Below are 23,157 nucleotides of genomic sequence, written 5' to 3'. Positions count from 1 at the left end.
TCATACCTTTCCCACATCTACATCCCCATTTCCATCTTGATCCCTGTCCCCACCCAACCCATGCTCATCTCCGTCCCCATCACCATTTTCCATTCTCATCTCCATCCCCATCCCCATCTCCATCCTCATCCCAACCCATCCTCATCCCTGTCCCCACCCCCATCCCCATTCTCATCTCCATCCCTGTCCTTATTCTCATTCCCATTCCCATCTCCATCCCATCTCCAACCCCATCCTCTTCTCAACCCCAGCCCCATAACCTTCCCATCCCCACCCCATAACCTTCCCATCCCCATCCCCACCCCCATCCCCACACAGTACTCGCTCCACTGATGCCTGGCCAGGAACACAGGCAAGCCCCAGCCCTGGTGCCACCCCGCAATTAGAGCCTTTAATTAATCACCAACCCCATCCGGCTGTGGGGTCACCGTACGGCCGAGCCCTCCCCGTCGGGGCAGCACGTACCCAAGAACAGGGAACAGGATCCTCCACAACACGCTGTTCCAGACGGTGACACGGAGCACATATAGCGTCGGTACATCTATGCATCAGGGGCTGCAGAAAATGTATGGAGTTTCAGATTTCTCCTCTCACCTGTTGCTAAAGCAAAGGCCATTCGGATTTAATCTCCTGCTGGGGAACGGGTGGCTTTAACCCCCTCCTGTGTGGCTGTGGGTCGTGCTGGGGGTGCTGGCTGCCTGCTGGGGGCACTGGGAGCACTGGGGGCAATGGGTGCAATGGAAGCACTGGAGTCATTGGGAGAACTGAGGGCAGTGGGGTCACTGGGGGCACTGGGGGTGCAGGGAGCACTGAGGCCACTGGGAACACTGGGGGCAGTGGGGTCACTGGGGGCAGTGGGGGCAATGGGAGCACTGGAGCCATGGCACCACTAAGACTGCAGCTGCAGCGCATCCACTGCCCATTCCCCATCCCTCACCCTGCTGATGCCTGGTCGACCTCAGCCCTTGTACCACCTTGCAATTAGAGCCTTTAATTAATTCCAGCCCCATTCAGATGCCTGATCTTCTCCTGTTTTTGCCACATCTCCAACTCAGGACTCAGTTCCAGAGGGAGAAATAATGCCTCTCACCCCAGACCCCCACCAGACTTCTGCCTGCAGAAATGGGAGCTCAGGATGCTCTCGCTGGGGTTTCTCATTGCCACCCCGCTCCTGTCTCGGTTGGAACAGCAGCACACGCAGCTGCCCTCACGTACACCATGAATTTATCCATGGGCAGAAACAGGAGGCAAAGCAGGCAGTGTGGGGTGGGAGCTGGGTTGTCTGGCAGGTGACAGCCTCCGCTGTCCAAATGCTGCCACGGAGCACATGCTGAAGCCAGAAGAGATGGGCAGCAGAGCAAGCTCAGCATGAAGGCACTGCTAGTTGTTCCCATACCTGACCCATCCGAGCTAAAATGTCACATTTAGGCTGGACACAAAAGGCTGCAATGGCAGCAGAGCTGCTCTCCCCCCTCCCTTGATGCAGGGTCCCCCCGCTCTCCTGCCAGCAGCCATCAGCTAAAGCGTAGAATCGTGCAAAGGGCCTTTGGAAATATTCATTGCTCATCTCTTAACGAGATTACTTCCGAAATCCTCCGTTGCTTTGAGGGAGATTTAGAACCTTTCAGGCTCTTGGTAACCATGGCAGCGCAGATGTGAAAACGCACAGTAGACAGCTGATGTGAGAAGTGATGGGAGATGCAAAGAAGCACGAACAGAATTCCTTCCTGATGAAAAGAAATGTATCTATTTTTGGCTTCAAACTGTTCACAAAGCTGGGCTAAGGTTACGCGTTGTGCCCTGCTGACATACCATCTTTGGTTCAGCTGATGGCACCAAGATGTGGTCACTGTGTCAGCTACATGCACCCTTTGCCCAAAGCTGGCACTCCCCGTGGTTCCATCCCTCCTCCCAGGTTTTGACTCACCGAGCTCCTATGGTGTCTGCTGCACCTCAGCTTCACTGTGGGTGAATCCTGGGTGTCGCCTTTGGGACATTATCTGGGCAGAGCACAGCGTGAGCAAAGTGCTGAGTGCCAGAGAGTCGGGCACCAGGGCCTCCCTTGGGGACCCAACGCTCCCCTTGCCCAGAACAGACTGCTGAGGAGGGCTGCTCACCTCAGTGAAGCTCTTGGCTGTTGCCACAATGGATAGGGTGAGGCATGAAGAGGAGGGAGAGGAGGGAGACCCTTCCTTCTTGTGGAAGGGACTTTCCAAATCAGCAGACAAATTCAGCCAAAACTGAAGGGCAATTTGCAGTGGAAAGAAAATCGATTGCATTAATATTACAAAAGCTAAGTCCAAAGCTAAGGAAAGAACCCACGAACACAAAATCATGCTTGTCCTGCCTTTTCAACAGGTGTCCTCTGGACTTCCATCTTTCAGAAACCAACTTCATGATTTATGACTCTACCTTGAAAAGAAGAAGTGACCACCGAGACCATGCACTCAATCCATGTGCTGATGAACAACCCTCATCCTCCCAACACAGTGAACACAGGATCTTGGAACCACAGCATTGGTTGGATTGGGTTGGGTTGGGTTGGTTGGAAGGGACCTCAATGTCCACCTACTGCCACCCCTGCTGTGGGTTGGCTGCCCCCAGCTCAGGCTGCCCAGGGTCCTCGAGCACCTCGAGGGATGGGGTACAAACACTGAGCACCCTCTCCTCCACTGTTTGCCCAGGACAGCAGCGAGCTTCACAACCATTTCCCAGTGCTGAAGGTCTGTGCCCATCGCCCTGGCACTGCTCCAGCTCTGACCCAGTTTTTCTGTGCCACTGCCTAAGAACGTGGCCCACATCCAAACTTTCTCTCCACAGCTGATGCCAGGAACACGCAGTGCTGCCCATGGTCGCTGTGTTCACAGCTGTGTGCCGTGCCCCAGTGCTCCAGGTACCAGCAGGGACGCGGGTCACAGCGTGGCTGTGGTCAGGGCAGCATTTGCAACGCACCACCCAGCATTGGCTCGCAGAGGTGACAGGGTGCTGTTTGTGGGCAGATTTTGTTTTTCCCTCAGGATAAATATTTTATGAAACCACCACATAACTGACAGTTGGACATGAAGGCTCCGACGTGTGGTTTTCAGCAAGCTCTCACCATTCCCCTCCGGTCAATTATCTCAGCGCAGCACAGAGCGGTTGAGCCCATCCACAGCGATTTGATGTGCAACCGAGCTCCAGGACGCACACAGGGACGAGAAAAGCTACAGATGCCAGCGGGCATCCCCTGCCACGTCTGCCCATGAGCCACCCAAGCGGAGGCTGAGCCCCCATGGCTCCCTGCCCAGCAGCCCATGCCAAGAAGCCAGAGCAGATCTCCCAGCGCAGCGATGCTGCCAGCTCCCGGCGCTGCCGGCAGCGGTGAGAGTTACACACGCATTGCGCAACGCAGCGCGGTGCTCTCCAGGGCCGCAGTAGCTTTCCTGGACTGCGCGGCGCGGATTGGCCCGCAGCACCCTGCTCTCCTCCCTCCCTGCCCTCCCTTTCTTCAGCACCCTAAACACACAGAGATTGGACAGCCGGGTGCCACATGGCAGATTGGAACCAGGATAAAAGATGAACAGCGTCTGCGGGGAGTTTGCAAAGAGGTGGCACCAAACTTTGCAGAACGGGGAGCAGAGACGGACAGACAGACGGACAGCAGAGCTGCAGCCGCCCAGGGACGCTCAAACATTGAGCGGCAGTTGTAGAGCAGCCAGTGCCCTCTGCTCCCAGTCATGTCCCTGGTAGGGAAGGAGAAGAGCCACGTGCGCTTGGTCTTCTTAGGTGCGGCCGGCGTGGGCAAGACGGCCCTGATCCGCCGCTTCCTGCTGGACACCTTCGAGCCCAAGCACCGGCGCACGGTGGAGGAGCTGCACAGCAAGGAGTACGAGGTGAGCGGGGCCACCGTGACGCTGGAGATCCTGGACACCAGCGGCAGTTACTCCTTCCCAGCCATGAGGAAGCTCTCCATCCAGAACAGCGACGCCTTCGCTTTGGTCTATGCCGTCGACAACGCCGAATCCTTTGAGAGCGTCAAGAGTCTGCGGGAGGAGATCCTGGAGGTGAAGGAGGACAAATTCCCTCCCATCGTGGTGGTGGGCAACAAGGCGGAGAGCGGCGGTGAGCGGCAGGTGCCTGCAGAGGATGCGCTGTCACTGGTGGAGCTGGACTGGAACAGCCGCTTCGTGGAGACGTCAGCCAAGGACAACGAAAACGTGCTGGAGGTCTTCAGGGAGCTGCTGCAGCAAGCCCGGCTGCCTGGGCGGCTCGGCCCCGCGCTCTGCAGGAGGAGGGAGACCTTCCCCAACGAGCACGGGCTGCGGCCCCCCATGAACAAAACCAACAGCTGCTCCGTGTGCTGAGCCCAGCGGGATGCAGGTGGGCTGCCGGCCAGGACCCCGCTCCTCCCCACCCTTCCCTCCTCTCCCGGCACTGTGGGGTCAGCGGAGCGCGGGGAGGGAGGCGGATGGGATGGTGCCGCTTTGGTTTGGTTGGGAAGGTGTGGGGAGAGGGCAGGATCCCAAAAAAGGGGGGTGCCCATCTGGGATGCAGAAGGCACTCAGCTGTGCTTGCAAGAAGGGGACAGACAGTAGGACGTGGGCTGCATGCAGCCGAATGCATCTCTGTGGGCACTGTGCCACCAGCACCACTGCGTCCCCTCCGGGTTCTGTGCCCCAATGCCCACACATGCAGTGTCCTGGTGCAGTTTGTGGTTATGATGAGTGTCTGAGGTAGCTGTGTTTGGATAGGTGCGTAGAGCATGTGATAGGGCAGCCTATGCATCTCTTCAGTTTTCTGTTTGTTTTTTTAAGCATACCCAATAAACACGGTGATTCAAAACGGAGCTGGAAAACGTGTGGGTTTCTTCCTAACTGTACAGATAGGTTTGTGCTCAGACCCTTATCGCTGCCTCTGCTTTCCCTGCTCTGGTCTCTGCCCTTATCTCAGTGTCCTGGCACTGCCCTACTCGCAGCCCCAGCAGCATCGCTGCACTCTGTGGGGCCACTGTCCCCATAACCCCCCCAGGACAGCTTTTACCAAGCAGTGAGCAACGGAAAATACAACAGCTCATCCCACATCTGAGTACAGAAATAACAACAGCCCTTAAAAGGCACCATAATAAAAATCATAAACACCGTCATGGGGCTGCTGGTACCTTGCGCTCACACAGCCCTGGCTCCAGCACTGCAAAAAGCACTCGAGCCTTTGCATTCTTACACTCAAATCAAGAGGATGGGAGGCCCCCTGATGGCCCCCTCTACTCATAATGTTAAGTAACCCCAACCCCTTGGCTGTCCCATGCTTGGCACAGCACCCAGCGCCATTGTCCAACCCCAGCTCTGGGCCCCCCTGGGCAGCAGGAAGGGGTCGTGGCCCAGTGCAAGGCTTGGGGTTGTGGTGCTGAGATGCAATCCTGAAGTGTGAGTCGTGTCAATGGGGTTGGGCACAGCCACAGCCCCTGGGAATTGGAGTTTGCAGTGGTGGCCGCGCAGGGTGAGGTTACAGACCAGGATGTCCCACATCTGTTTGGCTCTTTGTTTTAGGAGAAAAATGTGCTTGCAGTGCAATGAGGTGAAGAAGCAAAGCTCATGTTCTTCCCCCAGCAGCAACAAGGGATGTGGATTTTCCTTCCCTACTGCTGAGTGCAGCTGTGGGATCCAGCACAGGGATCCCCGTGTGTTCACTTCATTAAGTGGCTGTGGCTTAAGTTAGATCTGGGCTTTCATAGGCAGTCTGTTACAGAGTCCCTGAGGTTGAGGAAGTCCTCTAAGGTCACCAAATCCACCCCTACTGTGCCTGCTGCCTACCTACCTCCCCCAGTGCCACACCTTATAGGAGTCGTCCTGAACCATGGGGGTGGCACGAAGAATCACAGATGCTCTGGGTTGAAAAGGACCACAATACTCATCCAGCTCCAACCCCCTGCTGTGTGCAGGTCGCCAACCAGCAGCCCAGGCTGCCCAGAGCCACATCCAGCCTGGCCTTGGATGCCTGCAGGGATGGGGCATCCACAGCCTCCTTGGACAACCTGTGCCAGTGCCTCACCACCTTCTGGGTGAAAAACTTCCTCCTAATATCCAACCTAAACCTCCCGTCTCAGTTTAAAACCATTCCCCTTGTCCTATCACCACCCACCCTGGTAAACAGCCGATCCCCCTCCTGTTCACATGCTCCCTTCAAGCACTTCCCTTCAAGAATGAAGGCTGCTCTCCCCATCCCCAAAACATCGCCATGACCCTGAGCATCTCTCCATGGAAACTCTCCGTCCCCACCTGGTCCAGTGACCCCAGAGCATTCCCAGCCCCTTCCATCCTCCCCCGCAGCGCAGCGTGCCGTTCCACATGACGAAGCACATCCCACAGAGATGCTCCGCTCCATTTACAGACACAAACAACCAGGGACCATCACAGCACTGCCTGCGAGAGCTGCACGGCACTGGGAGGGGCTCAGCTGCGGCAGCGCTGCGCCCAATGGGTGCTGCTGTGATGGATGGAGGGACGCAGAGCATGCACTGAAACCGGGGGCACCCAGCCAGAAAGCCAAACAGTGTAAAAGGGAGAAGCAATACGTGCTTGTGGAGGGTGTAATTAGCAGTGTTTGTCTATGGGGCCAATGCTCAGGGTGAGCACCCTGCAAAGGGCCGAGCAGCACTGCGCCTTCCACTCGAAATCAGAGGAAATAATGCCTGCTCTGATTTCTCCTATCCCGGGGCACAGGCAGTGAAACGCAACCATGAGCGCTGCACCCAAATTCACAACACTGCAAACAGAACCAGAACTGCTCCTTTCCACTGCTGTTGGTACACGCCATGTTTTCTCCAATATAAATGTAGATTGAGCAAAGAATGGGAGAGGTGGGACCACAGAGAGGTAAGGGTCTGCTCTGGATCTGACCATTTCCTTCCCCCTGAGCAAAAGGGACAATGGAAGAGTTAACATGCAACTTCCAACATTGGGTAGAGGAGGCGTCGGGCAGAGGGGGGTCTCAGCATCACCAGCAGCACCATGGCAAGCCACCTTTACTAGCAATAGTACTTATGAAAGGCAAAGGAACCTTCTGGCTCATTGTAACATTTTAATAGCCTTGACATCATGGCTGCTCTGGGACCACGTTCCCATCAGTGTACAAGCAACTTGTTTTCAATGCATCAGTCAGTAAAAAACGAGCAGCGGCAGCACCATCATCACTTCCAACCTCCATCGGAGAGAGCGGTGGCAGTGCAGAAGTTAAGAGGGTCAGTTCTGCTGTCTGCAAGGGCTGGATGGGCCGTAATGCAGCTGGGCAGTTTGCAACATGAGCTGCTGACCTGAGGTTGGTGTGTAGCAGACGCCATGCGGGCAGTCAGTCTGTGCTCCCTCAGGAAAGCTACAGTGGATGGGCAGGCAGTGCAGGTGCCTCCCCCAACCCCAAGAGCACAACACGGCTGGAAGAGACCCTGGGGATAAGGGAGAGGGCAGAGGCTGCTCCCAGGGCCATCAGGGTTTTGTGGGTACGCCATCACTGCAAAGCCACCTGTGGGTACAGCAGCCCGTGTCCTATGGGATCTGCACATGGGCACAGGCTCTGCTGTGAGACCTCAGGGCAGAGCACAGCGTCTCCCCCTCGCCAGCACCGTGCAGGGCTGGGCTGCCGTTACCTGGGGCTGCGCGCCATCCACGCTCACGCTTTGCTGTGCATCCAACGTTCAGAACTCCCTTTCCCCGAAGCTGGCTGTGCAGATCATCATCTGCATCATACAGAGCATTCGTTCAGCATCGTACAGACGTACAGCCGGTGCAGCTAACGGACACTTGGCAGCAGCTCATGCACAAGGGCGCTGGGCGACCCACAGCTCATACAGCAATCTGCGGCCTGGGGCCACCACAGCTGCCCACAACCCCTACCTCAAGGTACGTCACGTCCACATTCCTCCAGCTCCAATAACTCTTACCATATACAGATGTCCATATACATTTTTAATTAAAACGCTCCTTCACATACACAATCATATACTGAATTATCAAGAACAATAATAATATATATATATTTGGAGCAGAAGTAGCAAAACAATCTGCTCTGCCAGTGCCACCCACAAACTAGACATGAACTAAAGGGGGGATTGACAGATTTGGAGCACAGAGGGAATGCTCTTGGCCTAAAAATGGGGCAGCCATGCAGCAACAGTGCGATGGAAGGTACAGCCAAAGCAACACGGGAAAAACAGCAGTTTGTGAAAAGGTCCTTTCGTAAAGATTCTTGAGACCTAAGGCCCATCCTCAGCATCAGCAGCAACCTTCATTTCATTAACGGTTGACCTCACCAAAGCAGAAAAAGAGCACGAAGCAGAAAATGTAAGTTATACAAAACACCAACAGGTGGATTTTGGCCAAAAGCTCAATTTCTCTCTGCACACCAGGGAGGATGCTAAGTTTTAAGTGTATCAGATACACAAAAAGGTGTTTTTGCTCAACTGTAGGGATGACAAAAGCTCGCATTAGCTCAAGATGAAAGGGATGCTGAGGTCTGGGCAAAGAGAACTCGAGAAGGCTGACACTGAAAACCTCTTTATAAAAGAGAAGGCAGCTCTGTTCCAAGAGTTTCAACATCATACCCAAAGAGGAAAAAGAAACAGAGGAAAGGGGAAGCAGTTCCAAGTAAGAAACAACTGAGATGATAACTGGGCAGTATTGTGGCAGTGCTGGCCCTGAAATCCAACAGGCTGCAGACTGGAAATTGTAGCTCTGTAACAGAATGCACCCCAAAATCCAGGTCTGAGCTCTTGTGACCACATTCACCTGCCAGCAAATGCACTCCTATGGGCAGCCTGGCTTGCCCACTGGCCAGGGCTTGCTGTGACACACGTGCAATCTCTGGCAATGCAGTTAAAGCCTTGAGGGCAGAAACCCAACTGCAGAGCACTGCCCGGGTGTTTGATGCTCTGCTCCAGCTCTTTGCATTGGTCTCTCTCAATGAAGCACAGTTGCCCTGCACACTCAGCCACTATGGATCTCAGATAAACCCATGCTGTGGGCATCCATCACCAGAATGGCCCCAGAAAGGGAAGAGCTGGCGTTACGGAGGTGGGAGGACATAAGGCTCACCTACGCAAGAGGCCATAGAATCACAGCATCACCAAGGTTGGAAAAGACCTACAAGATGACCCAGCCCACCTGTCACCAACAGCTCTCACTGCCACGTCCCTCAACACAGCGCCTGAATGCTCCTTGAACGCCTGCAAGCTCGGTGACTGCGCCGCCTCCCTGCCAGCCCACCCCCCATCACCACACAGCGGGCTGCCATCCTTCCCACCTGCTGCTATGGGCATCCTTACCTCCCTCACTTCAAAGCCTGAAAGGCCAAACACAAACCCATCGGTGCTCCTGTCTCGGGGCTGCTGGCTCACCTCTTGCAACTCAGCGCCATCAGCAATCTTTATCTAGAGCACCCAGGTCCCAACGTGGGGACGGATGGGCAGAGCTGGAGGAGCCCTCGGCCTCTGAGCCCAAAAGTGCATTCAGAACTCATCACAGCCCTGCTGGAGTCACAGATACAGGTGGGGGGCAGCTCTCCAACAGCCACCACAGCCGCCCCCTGCATCCGCCGGCATGCAACACGCGCTCACTGCACTTACAGGAACCTGCTCCCTCCACGCATCAAACTCTGCTTTTTATTTTCTCCTTTAGCATCCCCTGCACAAAAGAAAAACGCACGTTATTTCAACAGCCAAGGAGGAGGAAAAAAAAAGAAAAAAAAAAAAAAAAACCCAAAAAACCAACTGCGATTTATTTAGTTTTCAAAGAATCTTCGTACTCTTGAAAGCAACTTTCGGTGCATGTTCTTCAACAATCACATTCTATGAGGAGATAACATTGAAAGCCATGTGTTTTGTTGTTTTGTTTCTTAAGTTTTTTTTTGTTTTCCTTTTTTTCTCATTTAATCTCAGTTACAGACATCTTTAACCCGAAAGGAAAGGCCAAAAAAAAAAAAAACAACCAACAAAAACCAAACAACAAAACCAAAAGCCCCCAAATCAAAGCCCCACAGCCCCCCCACCCCCGCCAACAGAAACATTCCTTCCCCGTTTCAAAATACCACGAGTTCTACAACTCAATGCTAAATTCAGCATGGAAAGTCGTACGTCAGCGCGCACAGACACACAGACATCTCTTATATGAGCGTGGACAGAGATATAAAATAGCTGTGCATGGCGCGGGCGCGCGGTGGCAATGAGATGCAATGACTCTGAGGAAAGGTAACAGAGCTAAATACACTACGGAACCTCGAGAACGAAAGAACAAGTCTTGAACCCAGTTTGTGCATAGTTCGTGATCCGCTATAAAACCAGCTTTTGTTAATTTTGCAATCTCGCAGGACCCCTTTTAACATCGGATAAAACCATTCAAAAGCTCAGCTTCCAAAATAAAAATCGAAATAAAAATAAACCAAAAAGAAAGGGAAAGGAAATTGAATGTAATGCACAAGTTTCCTGACCCAAGCAGGCAGGAGCACAACGTCCGTGCCACTCGGGACACGCCAGCCGGATGCCGCTCATTGTCTTTCTTCCTTTCAAAACAATCAAAAACATCTTTTTTTTTTTCTTTTTTTTTTTGTTAAACATAAAGCAATTTGTTTTTGTTTTTGTTTTTAATATATAAAGCACTCTTCAAACATCTATTTCTTTTTTGAGTCCATTATTTGGTAAATATGTAACTGCTACACATTAGATTAGGTATTTTTTTCTTTCTTACTGTCTTTTTTTTTTTTTTTTTAATTTTTTTTTAATTATTTTTTTTTTAATTATTTTTTAATAATATCTTCAGTGCTAGGAGTTGGGTTTTAAAAATACATGAAATGGTGTGGAGTTGCTCCTCGGGAAACCCGGCTTTCCTGAGACATCTTCCACCATGTGCAAGAGAGTGACCACAACGCCTCGCCGCGCCGACGGAGAGGAGGAAAACAACAACAAGAACAGTACACAGCAATGGCCAAAGAAAAGAATCATACAACAACACTGTTCAATCCCAGAGCTCTGAAGTAGCATATCTTCATTCTGAAAATAAGTTTTCTTTACGATGGAAGTCTCTTTTTTTTTTTTAAAGTTCCTTTTTTTTTTTTTAATTTTTTTTTAATTTTTTTTTTATTATTATTATTTTTAAAGTTTGAAGGAGGAAAAAAAAAAAAAAAAAAAAAGAAAAAAGAAAAAAAAAAAAAAGGTCTGTAAACAGGTGAGAGCCGAACGCCGGCTCCTCCAAAAGCAGTCAAACCCCATGTCCAAGTGCTTGTTTCTGTTCCTGCTTGCAAGGGAACCATCCGCTCTTTACAATTATCTATGGCCACAGTTCAAGGAGAGGATTTTTTCTTCAGCTTTAGATCCCAAATGGAACAACGGTGCAATACTCCGGGAATCGTTTCCTTGCATTAGTCCACAATAAAAAGCCGCCCAAGGTAGATATACATATTATTCTCCAGAGATACACACTGTCATTTTTAAAACGCGATAAGAGTCCTTGAGTAAACATTTACACGTGAATTGTCGCCGGCCCCTTCTATCAGTTTCTTTCTTTTTTTTTTTTCTTTTTTTTTTTTCTTTACATTATAGGATGAGCTACAAGAAGGGCTGCGGACACTCAGTGCAAAGTTAGAAGCTAATAACAATTAAACATTTGACCAATGAGCAACTCAAAAGCATATACTGGATAAAAGGAGAACACGCTTTTAGTTCAGCCACGCGCGGGCACTCACTCTCACTCTCACTCACACACTCACACTCACATCTCAAACAAAAACAGAACGTCCGAACCTTGAAAAACAAATCCTTAGAGCCTGTTGTCTCGGTGTACTGATGCCAACCTGGAAGTGTAATCATCAGATGTAGCGAGTGTTCACATTTTGTTATTGGCCTGCTGGATTCAAGTATTTGCATGTTTGATATGTTCTTTTTTTTTCGTTTTGTTTTGTTTTTGTTTTTTTTTTTTTTAAACATTTTCTGTTTTGTCCTTTTTTTTTTTTTTCCTTTTTTTTTTTTTTTCCTTTTTTTTTTTGGAGGGGGGGGGAGAGGTTAACAAAAACGACATGAAAAAGTAATGAAACGAGGGTAATGTGCATAGGCAGATCCATGGGAGTAGTGGACACAGATACCCCAGCCCGCCCCCCTCCCCATTCAACCTGTACAGTCCATAGTTACCATTCAGATTCATCTCTTGTCTGTACCAATGGTAAATATCACACTTCACCCTTTCTGATTATTGGGTCCGCCTCTGGTAATGTGCATAATAGTCACAGGCTCATTTTAAATAGGCTTTCATTTCCCCTTCCCCCCCCCCCCCCGCCCCCCCCCCCCCCAAGCTGATAAAATAACCCTTTCCAGCCCAAATTCTGAAAAGTGCCCTTCATGATAGACCTATTCTAAGCAGCTTTTATAGTTTGTTTTTTAAAATCACCATACAAACATAAAAAGACGACATAAAACAAAAAGCCATGAAAAAAAAAAAATATAACCTGTCGTTAGCATGTGACACTGACCAAAAGGAGCCCATACTGTTGCATTAACAGTTCACAAGGACTTCTGCAGTTTCATAGTCGATATTGGACAGAGGTACTAAAAAAAATAAAAATTCAAAACAATAAAATAAAATAAGGGCTGCCAGTCTGATCGGTTAAAGCTGGATTCTTCATCAAGCCCGGGACTGGAAAGGGTTACAACTTTATATTTCCTTTAGTGCTGATGATTGTGATTTCCACTCGGTTCCTCTCCGCTTCCTAGATGGACTCCCCGCTGAGAAGATCCCCCGGAAGAAGAGTATTCAGAGGCGTGGGGCTCCCGATCACTCGCCCGTCGTCGGCGCTGGGGGGTCCCCAGAGGCTGCTGGAGTACTGGGGCACGCCGCCCCACAGCAGCTCGCTGCTGCCCTTGCCCCCCAGGCAGGGGCTGTTCCAGTGCCCAGCGTCGCCCCTCACCAGCCCGTGGGAGCCGGCTGAGCCCAGGCGCGGCTGCGAGCTGCCGGCGTTGGATTGCCAGCTGGAGGTGGGAGGCAGCGGCTGGCCCTGCGCCAGGAAGCGGTTCACCTCCTCCTCGCCGGCGAACTCGGCCAGGATGGTAGTGTTACCCAGGACACACCTAGGGAGGAGAACAGAAGGCGGGGTGATGTGAGACTCGGAATGGTGGAGTATCGCGGTGGGGACTCGTGAGGATCAACCACTGAATGGACCAGCGCGGGTTTCTGGAAATATCTCAGGTTTCTGTAAATCACCGAATCGCAGAGGTTGGACAGGAGCTCAAGAGATCACTGAGTGCAGCCCCCTGCTTACAGAGGGCTCCCTGCAGTCACACAGGTCAGCATCCAGACGGGCCTTGAAGATCTCCAAAGGAGACTCCGCCACCTCTCTGGGCGACCTGTCCCAGTGCTCCATCACCCCTACCATAAAGAGTACAGAACTGCTTCTGTTCAAGTTGGAGGCCATTGCTCCTTGTCCCGTCGCTACGCCATCTTCTCTCTCCTGTCTCCTATTTAGCTGTCTAACCCAGGCAAACGCATGTGGATGCTCCATCCCTGAAGGTGTGCGAGGCCAGGTTGGATGGGGCCCTGGGCAGCCTGGTCTAATATAAAAAGTGGAGGTTGGTGGCCCTGAATGGGGCAGGGGGTTGGAGCTTGATGACCTCTGAGGTCCCTTCCAACCCAAGCCATTCTATGACTCTATGAAACACAAAGCCAGCTGTGCGGTGCCCACCTCAGTTATCCAACATCCTCCACAGGAGGCAGTCTGCACTCTACTTAAGGAATGATTTTTCACAGAATTTAAAATCCGTTTTGAAGAAGTATTTATTCACTGCTGATCCTCACTTCAAAAACAAAGCTAAGCACATAACTGGGGATGGAGTGAGCAAACCGTCCCATGTCTAATCCAATGGCAGAGATCAATCTGAGCCTGCCCACCCTGTGATGGACCTTCCAGCCCACAGCAGGGGTTGGAACAAGATAATCTTTAAGGCCCCTTCCAATCCAACAATTCTATATTTCTATAATTCTATGGCACCTTTTGGCACCCCAATACCGACTTGCTGGCTTCCAAAAATCCCACTGTATTTTGCCACTGTCACCCTGACAGCAAACCAACTGCACAGACTGCTAAGCCCCTGTCACTCAGAAAGGGCAGGCCTGTCCTTGCCAGCAGGATAACCATAGGTATGCCATAGCCTATTAGAAACACAATTACATGGAAGTCTTCCAAATCACTGATAATATAAGGACCTTACTGTATGTATTTTTAATATAAGCACTCATCTTCAAAATCAGCTATCAATTTTGCCACTGGCATCATTTCTCTTACCTGATGCACACATCTAAACTGATAGAACTAAGATGGGGTGATGTTACTTCTCTGATTACGGAATGCAGCTTCGTAACATTTCATTAAGGAAAAGGTCATCCCTTATCATTTGGTCATGGAGCAAATGATATTTCCTCTACAATCAGTGCTTTTAATCAAACTTGTGCTACAAACTGTTGATAAAGAAAATTCCCTTCTAACTCTAAGCACATAAGTGTTCTTTTGAAACATCAGTCTTTGTATTCTTCCTATTTTTAATCCTCCTTAATGCCACTGATTATATCACTCAAATTCTCCAACTCTTGCATCCTGTATCTATTAGTCCCATACCGCTAAAGAAGCCCGTTTTCTTGCTTAAAAAAGTGGGTTCCTAGATAAAACAGGCTTTGTAACAGAAGAAAAACAGAACAGAAACATACATATGCAGAGACTTTTGGGCCTTGGCTGCTTCTTCCTTGGAACTGTATCGGACCACAGCATTCCCTTGTGTCAGGTTCAGGTGGAATGTTATCAGAGGGCCATGCTGCAAACACAGCGTCCGCAGTGTGGAACCATCAATCTGGTCAGAGAGAAGGGGAAAAGGTTACCTGTGGTTTTGTGATCTCACTTTAAATGCCTGCTGGCTGAACAAGTTTGTAAGCTAAGAGTAAGCAGATGTGAAAGGAAGTTTGTCCTCCGTAAGAAGAATTTCACGAGAGACTTCTCACTTCTGAAGACTTGCCTGAAGTCCAGTGCACAGCACTTCCCCATTCGTGTGATACAAACTATAGCTATCATTAGAAGTCTACCAGTGAGTTAAAGGAAAAACCACACGGCTCATAAATTAAACCAATTTTCCCCAAGATCATTTTGGATGCTTTGTAGCTCACGTCCTTCCTTGTGAATGATACCATGGGGAAGACCGGAGGGTTTGACTGATTCAGAAGAAAGACGAAACCCCACAGGAGATGCAGATTTCACACCTCTGAATCTGCCTTAAGACATCATTCACCCCCAAACTTACACATACAGAGACGGTGCACGCTGAACGGCTAATTGCAGAGCTTAAAGCTCTTACTTCATTTGACAGCACTTTAAAAACCTAACAGACTCCCTACAGAAGACAGGAAATTGTAACATACACAGAATAATTATTTTCCCTTCAAATGAACCAAATCAGCCCAAGTGATAAACCTTATTGTCTCCTGCACACGGCAAGTTGCTTTGCACATCTCACTGCATGCAGTTCCATTCACCTGAGGCGTGAGGTTACGAAGAACCAGCCAGCTGCTTGTCCTCCCTGAGCTGTCAGTACTCCATGCAGAACCTGCAACACAAATTCCACAACAAAACATTTCACCACCATGCAGTAAGCATATACAGCAAGGAAACTGATGGTGAATCACAACAAGCACTGGTTGTGCTCCAATTGAAGATACAAGAGCATAACCAGCAGCAAAATCTGCTCTCCCAGCTTCAGCATGGTGTGTTCTACAGTGAGAAACTGGACAAGCTGGATGTTTATTGGTGGCGTTTGGGAAACTGCAGTACTTGTGTAGCCACATGGGTGAGCAGTGTTCAGAGGGAGCTGTGGCACTAACAGTGCCTGACCACCAGGTGGGGTTTTGGCGAAGAAAATGGGCAAAATAAATGGTAAGAAGAGGGAAGAACATTTAATTTCCAGCTTACTGGAAACAGATCAATAAAATAGTCAGCTAGATATATTAGGTGCAACACTTACTTTTGAAGCTGTCAATATTTCACTAATAAACATGATGTGCATGCTTCTATCGCTAAGATCACTGTTTCTCATTGTATTTAAGCAAGACAATAAAAAAAAGTCTGCACAAAATACTACAGCTCCTTGAGGGCTCTGCAATGCCATCAGGCCCTACACGGCTCACACGTGCCATGCACCACCCATGGGGCATTTCACCACAGTGAGACAGAAAACCAACCAACAATTACAAAAGGAAGCTGCCGTGGTGCTATGAAAGACAGAAGCCAGGAGTACCAGAGGAGTAAGAGCTGGTCCAGCCCAGGGGACTGGCACCCCACGTCGACGATGGCTTGGTGTTGGTTAAGCCCGGAGGTGGTCTGGTAGGAGCAGTAGTGTTTCTGGGTACCTTCCATAGTTCATGGGACAGAGAGGCTTGTGTGTGGGAGATTGGGCCGGAGGACCACGTAGACTTGATGTCTGACAGTTTACCTGCAACAGAAAATAAGAGATTTGTGTGTTTTCAATTAGCATCAATGAATGGTTAAACCAAACAGTAATCAAGCTTCTGCACTGCTGTATTACTCCCACTTTCCAAGAGATGAAACAGCACTCTGTTGCCAACTCACTGCTACAAATCCTGCACACATATAACCTCCTTACACTGGGATTTACATTTTCAAAGAATTTTCTATTTGCTGATTTAACATCACCTATGTGCACAATTCCCCTTTTAAGAATACCTGTCTTGCTTTTCAGTAAAAGATGACGTGACTAAAAAAAAAGAACCCCAAAAACAGAAAATGGGCTTAAGTATCTGAAATCTCATTTCATCAAAATTACAATGAAAGCCTTAAAGATTATCTTTCAAAGGTTTAACAGAACGTAACCACTTTCTTTTTCTGTGCAACTCATTTTATATACTGTAAAACAGCATTTCCATACGTTCTTCTCATATGCTATGAACATTTCAAAGATCAAAGACCAATACAAATTGTGTCTCTGAACATTCAAATAACATACATAATGTGAAAGCCTCCAGGAGAGTGGAGCAGATCACAATCTGTAACTTCTCACTGCTTAGTTTACATCTCCTATCAGTTTTTAAACTACTTCAGTACCATTCCTGTCCCATCAGAGCTTTATAAAGTCATTAAAACAAAGCTAAGAATAAGCAGTCGTGTTCAGCAGTGAGTTGCACAAACCTGACTGAAGATGAAGATGCTGAACCAAAATCCCTTATTCACCTGTGTGGCAGGTAGTTGTAGAAGCTTTTGTGTTAGGAGCCCTAGCACCAATTTACCAGTCACCAAATCACAGCCTCTGTTACATACAATCTCAAAACTGCCTCTGTTTATCATCCAGCTCCATGATTTCATATTGAATCACAGGAATTCAAGTGGAAGAGTAAGCACACTCCCACTTCTTGCGAGTTGTAGCGACAAAAATAATTGAACCATGCTGATGGTGACATTAACAAGGGGGGAAAAATGTGGTGGTTAAGGAGGAAAGTCTGAGTTTTAGAACTCAGAGCAGCTCAGCCTGCAACACAGCACACGATGCATGCACAGGTTAGATGTTGCTATGTCACTAATTCTCATAGGGTTAACACAAAGATTAGATGAGACTGCAAAAAATACAAGTAAACAGAGCAGGAATGCATGGCACATACAAGAAAGCAAGCCATCCCTTTTCCTTTCAGTGAAGCAAAGCATTTCAAACAGAACTTTCCTTGCTTTGCAACCTGCATGATGCCTTGGGAGGCTGCGGCTTCGTTTGCTCAAAGGAGATTCTTCACTAATTAGACATGAAAATGGTAATACCATCCATGCAATGGACCCTACACGGTTTTATAATGGAACAAATAGGATATTTACATAGCCAGTTTTCTATTATTTGCATGGAGAAAAAGCTCAGAATGTATTACTTGTTTATTTCTCCTTAAGGAAGAGAACACATTAAGAGCATTTACTCTTGAGGAAGCTTTCCTCGACAGACAGAGCCCCAACTCCAACCCCCATTCCCAGGCAGAGCATCCTCCTTGAGGTACAACCAAACATTCTCCCGAGCTGAAGATATTTTACAGTTAGCAGCAATTTTGTGAACAAAAAAATCACGTCAGCTCTCACTGAAGGGTGTAGGACCTTGGCAGTAACTCTGTTGCTGGAGAACAGAATGTTTCTCTGCAAAGTTGCAATGGAAATAGATTAAGACACCTGAATGCCAACACAGAGCAATGGCATTTGGCATCAAGTGGAACAAATACATTTTCCTTAGCACACCTCCAGGCATACCATACAGTGCCCCCCATCTGAGCCTCCAGAAATGCTGCCTACCTCGCGCGGGACTACAAAGCGTGCTTCTGCCTATAGCAGCACTACTGTAATACCACAGACAGCACTTTCTAGGGCCTTTTTTTTCTCAGAATGCAGAGAAATGTGAAAGTAGAAAGGCCATTTTCGTACCTGCAATGCTAGGTGCGGATGCAATGCTGCTGAAAGAGCTACTGTAGCCGGAGGCACTAAGCGGCCAGGCACTCGATGAAGGCAGCGTGGCATTCTGAGATGATGTTGGGGATGACCCTGCAGAACCAGCAGAGAAGCAACTAAGAAAGATGGGCATAATGGTGTTTGGTGTGACATAAGCAAATCTATTATGTGCAAATACAAACCATGCAAGGCATTTTCCTTAATCAGCCTGGTCTCTGAAGTCTAGGAATGAAATGTTACAGAAAGCATGAGAAAGGGAAGCAGAAGTCTTTAGTAGAAGAGAAAAGAAAGCTGGCACGGCAGTACACGTATTAGTGCCTGTGCAGAAGATAAATTCTGCATTTCCTTTAAGACACACAACTAAAAAGAAAATCAGCATTAAAATGTTCAGACTCGAGGAACAGGCTCCATTTATGAGGGTGCTTCACTGGCTGACTTGAGCAATGACAACTACAGATGAACATAAATGTACATGATAAACTAACCTCTTACCACGGGTGATTCGTCCTAAATTACTTGAGGTAAGCACTTCTCCTATATTCTAATGCCCACAAACATCTTTAGATTTTTGCAGACTTTCAGTAAAGCAAGGATATATTTTAGCAAACTCTTCTCAAACTAATAACATTAAACAAAATAGCCTGAAACCATCTTGGTAAATCATTTACAATCTGAGCAGCTATCTAAGCATACACACAATTTCCTTCCTGGCAGTAAATGAAAGAAACTGAACATAAAATAAAATATGTTCATTATAAAGACCAGAAGAAGTGCAGATATTCTCTCTAGCCAGCAACAAAATTAAGTATGTATCCCAGGTGACTTATCATTCCTGACATATGCAGGTGCACTGTGAAACTGAAACATCTTTACCTGACTAAGAAAGACAGGAGAGCTCTTTGGAAGAAGACAAAGTGGTCCACTGGGGCACAACAGAGGAAATTAAAGGGCAATCTTGACCCTCACAGATCAACCAAAGTCCAAAGGGCTACGAATACTCAACTGGAACAGAAACCAATGCAACCTCACCTTATCCAGACTCACTGTGCTCCTTGAGATGGACATACAGACATCAGACTCATGCAAAATGACTCCCTGTTAAGACCCTCTCTGGAAATAATCTACTCCCCACACAGACATCCCTGAGGAAGGCTGGGGGTCAAGAAATTACACTACATTCAGAGCCCCATATGCCCAAAGAGCTGAAAGCAGCCCTGGCTGCCCATGACTAAAGCATCATTAAAAACCAGGGCAAAACAACCACCAAACCCAACACTTTGGTGTTGCCTAACTGTTCAGTGTAGCAGCCACAGTCTAACCCTGTGTAGGGATTTCAGCTCTATTCATACAAGCTGTGAACGCCACATCCAAGATGCAGAACTCCAAGAGCCTTTTCCTGGCAGGATGTCATGAAAATCCTCATTTTGTTTGAAGGAGTACCAGCAAGGGCAGAAACAAACACCCAGGTTACGTGAGCATAAAGAAACAAACTCAGCAATTACACTTTGCATTAAAATTATATTATTCATTATTTAGCAAGATAAAAACCAACAGGGTAAGGAAGCATATTATGGACCCCCAGCAGCTACTGCTTTTCATGGGGTTTTGTCTCCCAACAGACTGTTATTCTGCAAAGACCATCTATATTGACCCTCTACAAGTGGAGCAACTATTTCTTCATTCCACAGACAGATTATATACAGACTTATATACTTATATACAGACAGAGGTGATGTACACCTACATTCTGTAAAGACGACCTGCATAAGGAACATCTCAGAGGCAACACAAAATCACTCAAGGCCGTGGAAAACCCTCCTCCCTCGTATTTCACATCCCTTCACTTGAGCTAACACATTCCAGAGCTGGAAACCAGTTTCTGACTGAATTCTGACTTAGGAGCTTTGCAGGTATCACAGACCTAGCTATCCACCATAACCAAATCCTGACAGCTCCTTCTTGACAGCCTGATTATAATACTCCTGTCCATAATAGTGTTTATTTTAATAGAGCATACAGAACTTGCCTATTAAGGCACACTGATCACAATTAAACCGAGCCATCTTTCCTACAATCCCCTTCCAGTACATCCAGCTAGTAAGTTGCATAGTCCCAGTGGTTTATTGTTCTCTTACAGAATACTTCTAGTTCTGTCTGCCAAGACAAAGCGAATGGAAATAGCACTGAGAAATTGTAGTTTACAAGTTAATCCTGTTGGTTTCTTTTTTCCCCTTCTCTTTGTCTTTGATGGTTTTGGGGATAGAACAGCTCTAATTTATGTTCCCGAGCGATCTCCTAACAAAGCCACAATTACATGTGACAGAAGCCTGCTGCCTCCACAGCTGTGGAACTTTTTTATTGTGACTTCTTAAGTGTTTCCTGAAGTGCAGGGGCTTGGTCAGAAGGGAGAGAAGAATCTTGTTCAAAACAAATTGGTAGGAATTATATATGTTATAAAAACTTCCAGTGACCACAAAAGTTTATGTTACATCTTGCAGCCCTTCTCAACATAAAAATATTTGCATTCCCAAGGAAAAGCAGGAACGTCACATTCCCATACAGTGTGTTTGTGGATTGTGAGTGAAAGTTCAGAGCAGAGGCTTCTGTAGATAAGGATTACATGCAAAAAACATCCTACACTCATATTATAGTCAACTTTGTTGGAAAGAAGAAAGTAAATACAGATGTGAAAGTAATGCGTGTGTTTACCTCCACTCTTGAGAAGATAGCGATTAACATCCTGTATCGTGGTGTTTATGGTAGGCCCTGTTGGAACACTTCCAGGAGTAACATCAGGGTCATTTTCAGGATCAATATTCTGTAGTCCTTTCCATGGCACTCCTGGATGAAATTCTGTTCCAAATATAATAAAAACAAGACATAAAGTCACAGTTCTCCCAAGTTTAATTCTTCCTATCAGCAGGCACAGGGATTCAATAAATGCAATGCAGAATGCACTTCATTGACATCAGATGAACACAAACGCTCTGCATTTTGTTACCTGGTGGCCAGTTTATGCTGGAGCCATTGGAGATCTTATCACTATCAGTTTTGGCACGTGACCAGCTGTGAGGAACAGCTACAGGTGGGCTGGCAGGCGACTCACTGTTCTGAATCAGATCGTAGCGGCCATAAGAGTCATCAATGGAGGACTTTCCCGGAGGACCAATGCTCAAACCTCCAGGAATAGCACCTGTAGTGAATGAAATGGAAAGGCTTTGGTTAGGAGTTGGACTAATTTGGGGGACAGGATTTCACCAGTAAGTAATAAAATATAAACACAATAAGCAACAGCCTCTGAAACCTAAGCATTATACCTATGAAGTACACGGCTGGTAAGATCCAGACTCTCAAGCTAGCCAAGGGAACTCGGGTTACTGCCAGAAGGAGAGTAAGTAATTCAAATAATCATAGTGATGGTAAATAGGAATTTGCTGAGGCAGCATGTTACAGAATATCACTGCAGGCACGTCCCCTTCTTGTCACTTTCCAGGTGTTTGCTACTGACAGCACAGCAGAGCAATGCCCTGCTGGTCAAACCAAGGGATAAGGAGAAGTACAGGCAGTTGAAGCAGGGATGGGTTGATGGTCATCACAGAGCTCTGGTCAACAGCTCTGTGTCCAAGTGGAGGCCAGCCACAAGTGGGGACCCGCAGGGAACCATCTTGAGACTGCTGCTCTTCAACATCTCTGTGGGATCAAGTGCACCCTCAGCACTTTGCTGATGACACCAAGCTGAGTGGTGTGGCTGACACAATAGAAAGGAAGAGTTACCACTCAGAGGGACCTGAGCAGGCTTGGAAAGTGGGCATATGAGAACCTAATGAGGTTCAACAAGGCCATGTGCAAAGGTGCTGCTGCACTTGGCTCGGGGCAATCCCAGATGTGCCGACAGTGGGAGAAGAACTAGAAGATCTTTAGGGCCCATTCAAACCTAAGCCATTCCATGTTTCTGTGATTTGAAATATCGACAACTGGGCATAAGCAGTAGAGTATCTACAGTTTATTTTTTGCAAAAGAAGAAACTGCTGTGAAAGAGCAATAATTCACACTGCTTATAATAAAAAACAGGATACGAGAGAGTTAACAGAGCATCGTGTTCTAACATAATACTTGCACATGCTGCAAACACTAATGGCTTGTTTTATTCGAACTCCAAGTTCCCAGCAATAAAATTCCCTGAATGAAAGAACCAGAAAGGTCTGCCTGTAAGAAGTTCTATGTGCAAAAATTTCAACGTGGCTACAGAAATCTTAAAAATGTCTTAAAGGGTGCTCTGTACCACATACCAGCACTCAAAGAAATGAGCAAAATGGGAAAAGATTGATAATTGCAGTGTGACTCAAATCCCAAAAAGCCAAACCGACCTAGGAACTGAACGGGACATACCGTGCTTGCTGGAGTTCTGGTCAAGAGAAGAAGCAGCACTAGACAGATTATCCATTGAGTTGGGATGTGTCCACTGAGGAAGGCGAGACTGGGACTGAGAAGTGTCCTTCACTGACAAACCACCAGTAATGTCCATGTTATTTACATTCATGTTCGGGTTCAGTCCAGCTGAAGGAAAACAGGTCGTTAGACATCCCTGATACACTGGAGGATTTAAGGTCTCTCTGCTTACCAATCCAGCTAAAGGAATTATTAAATATGTCTTTTTAGACATTTATACAGAGATTCAATATT

At 47.9% G+C, this 23,157-nt stretch overlaps 2 protein-coding genes across 10 annotated transcripts in view; one reads left to right on the top strand and one right to left on the bottom strand.

The window, feature by feature from the left end:
- The first annotated feature begins 3,018 nt into the window (after positions 1-3,018).
- LOC128083055 (GTP-binding protein Rhes-like) lies at positions 3,019-4,825 on the top strand. Its single transcript, XM_052687934.1, has one exon. It carries the CDS (start codon positions 3,717-3,719, stop codon positions 4,341-4,343), a length of 627 nt encoding a protein of 208 aa, XP_052543894.1. The 5' UTR covers positions 3,019-3,716; the 3' UTR covers positions 4,344-4,825.
- A 4,899-nt stretch (positions 4,826-9,724) lies between these two features.
- Positions 9,725-23,157, bottom strand: part of TNRC6C (trinucleotide repeat containing adaptor 6C) — an 88,575-nt gene continuing 75,142 nt past the window's right edge. For 7 of the 9 annotated variants that reach the window (XM_052687747.1, XM_052687749.1, XM_052687748.1 and 4 more), the window contains 8 exons: positions 22,864-23,031; positions 21,476-21,667; positions 21,184-21,327; positions 18,451-18,567; positions 16,283-16,477; positions 15,525-15,595; positions 14,709-14,848; positions 9,725-13,078 (listed from right to left, as the gene is read on the bottom strand). In XM_052687747.1, coding sequence (XP_052543707.1) covers positions 12,721-13,078; positions 14,709-14,848; positions 15,525-15,595; positions 16,283-16,477; positions 18,451-18,567; positions 21,184-21,327; positions 21,476-21,667; positions 22,864-23,031 — 1,385 coding nt within the window. In that variant the 3' untranslated portion in view covers positions 9,725-12,720. The remainder of the gene's footprint in view (positions 13,079-14,708; positions 14,849-15,524; positions 15,596-16,282; positions 16,478-18,450; positions 18,568-21,183; positions 21,328-21,475; positions 21,668-22,863; positions 23,032-23,157) is intronic. The other 2 variants (XM_052687750.1, XM_052687751.1) reach the window with 1 other exon arrangement.

Source organism: Tympanuchus pallidicinctus, unplaced genomic scaffold, assembly GCF_026119805.1.
Source record: "Tympanuchus pallidicinctus isolate F22 unplaced genomic scaffold, pur_lepc_1.0 scaffold23, whole genome shotgun sequence".
In the NCBI taxonomy this organism is placed as follows: domain Eukaryota; kingdom Metazoa; phylum Chordata; class Aves; order Galliformes; family Phasianidae; genus Tympanuchus; species Tympanuchus pallidicinctus.
Note: the sequence above shows the minus strand (reverse complement) of the source record. Positions and strands in the feature narration are given on the sequence as shown.

Bases quoted from the DNA above. Each gene is read 5' to 3' on its own strand.
- LOC128083055 (XM_052687934.1), top strand. From the start codon at position 3,717: ATGTCCCTGGTAGGGAAGGAGAAGAGCCACGTGCGCTTGGTCTTCTTA.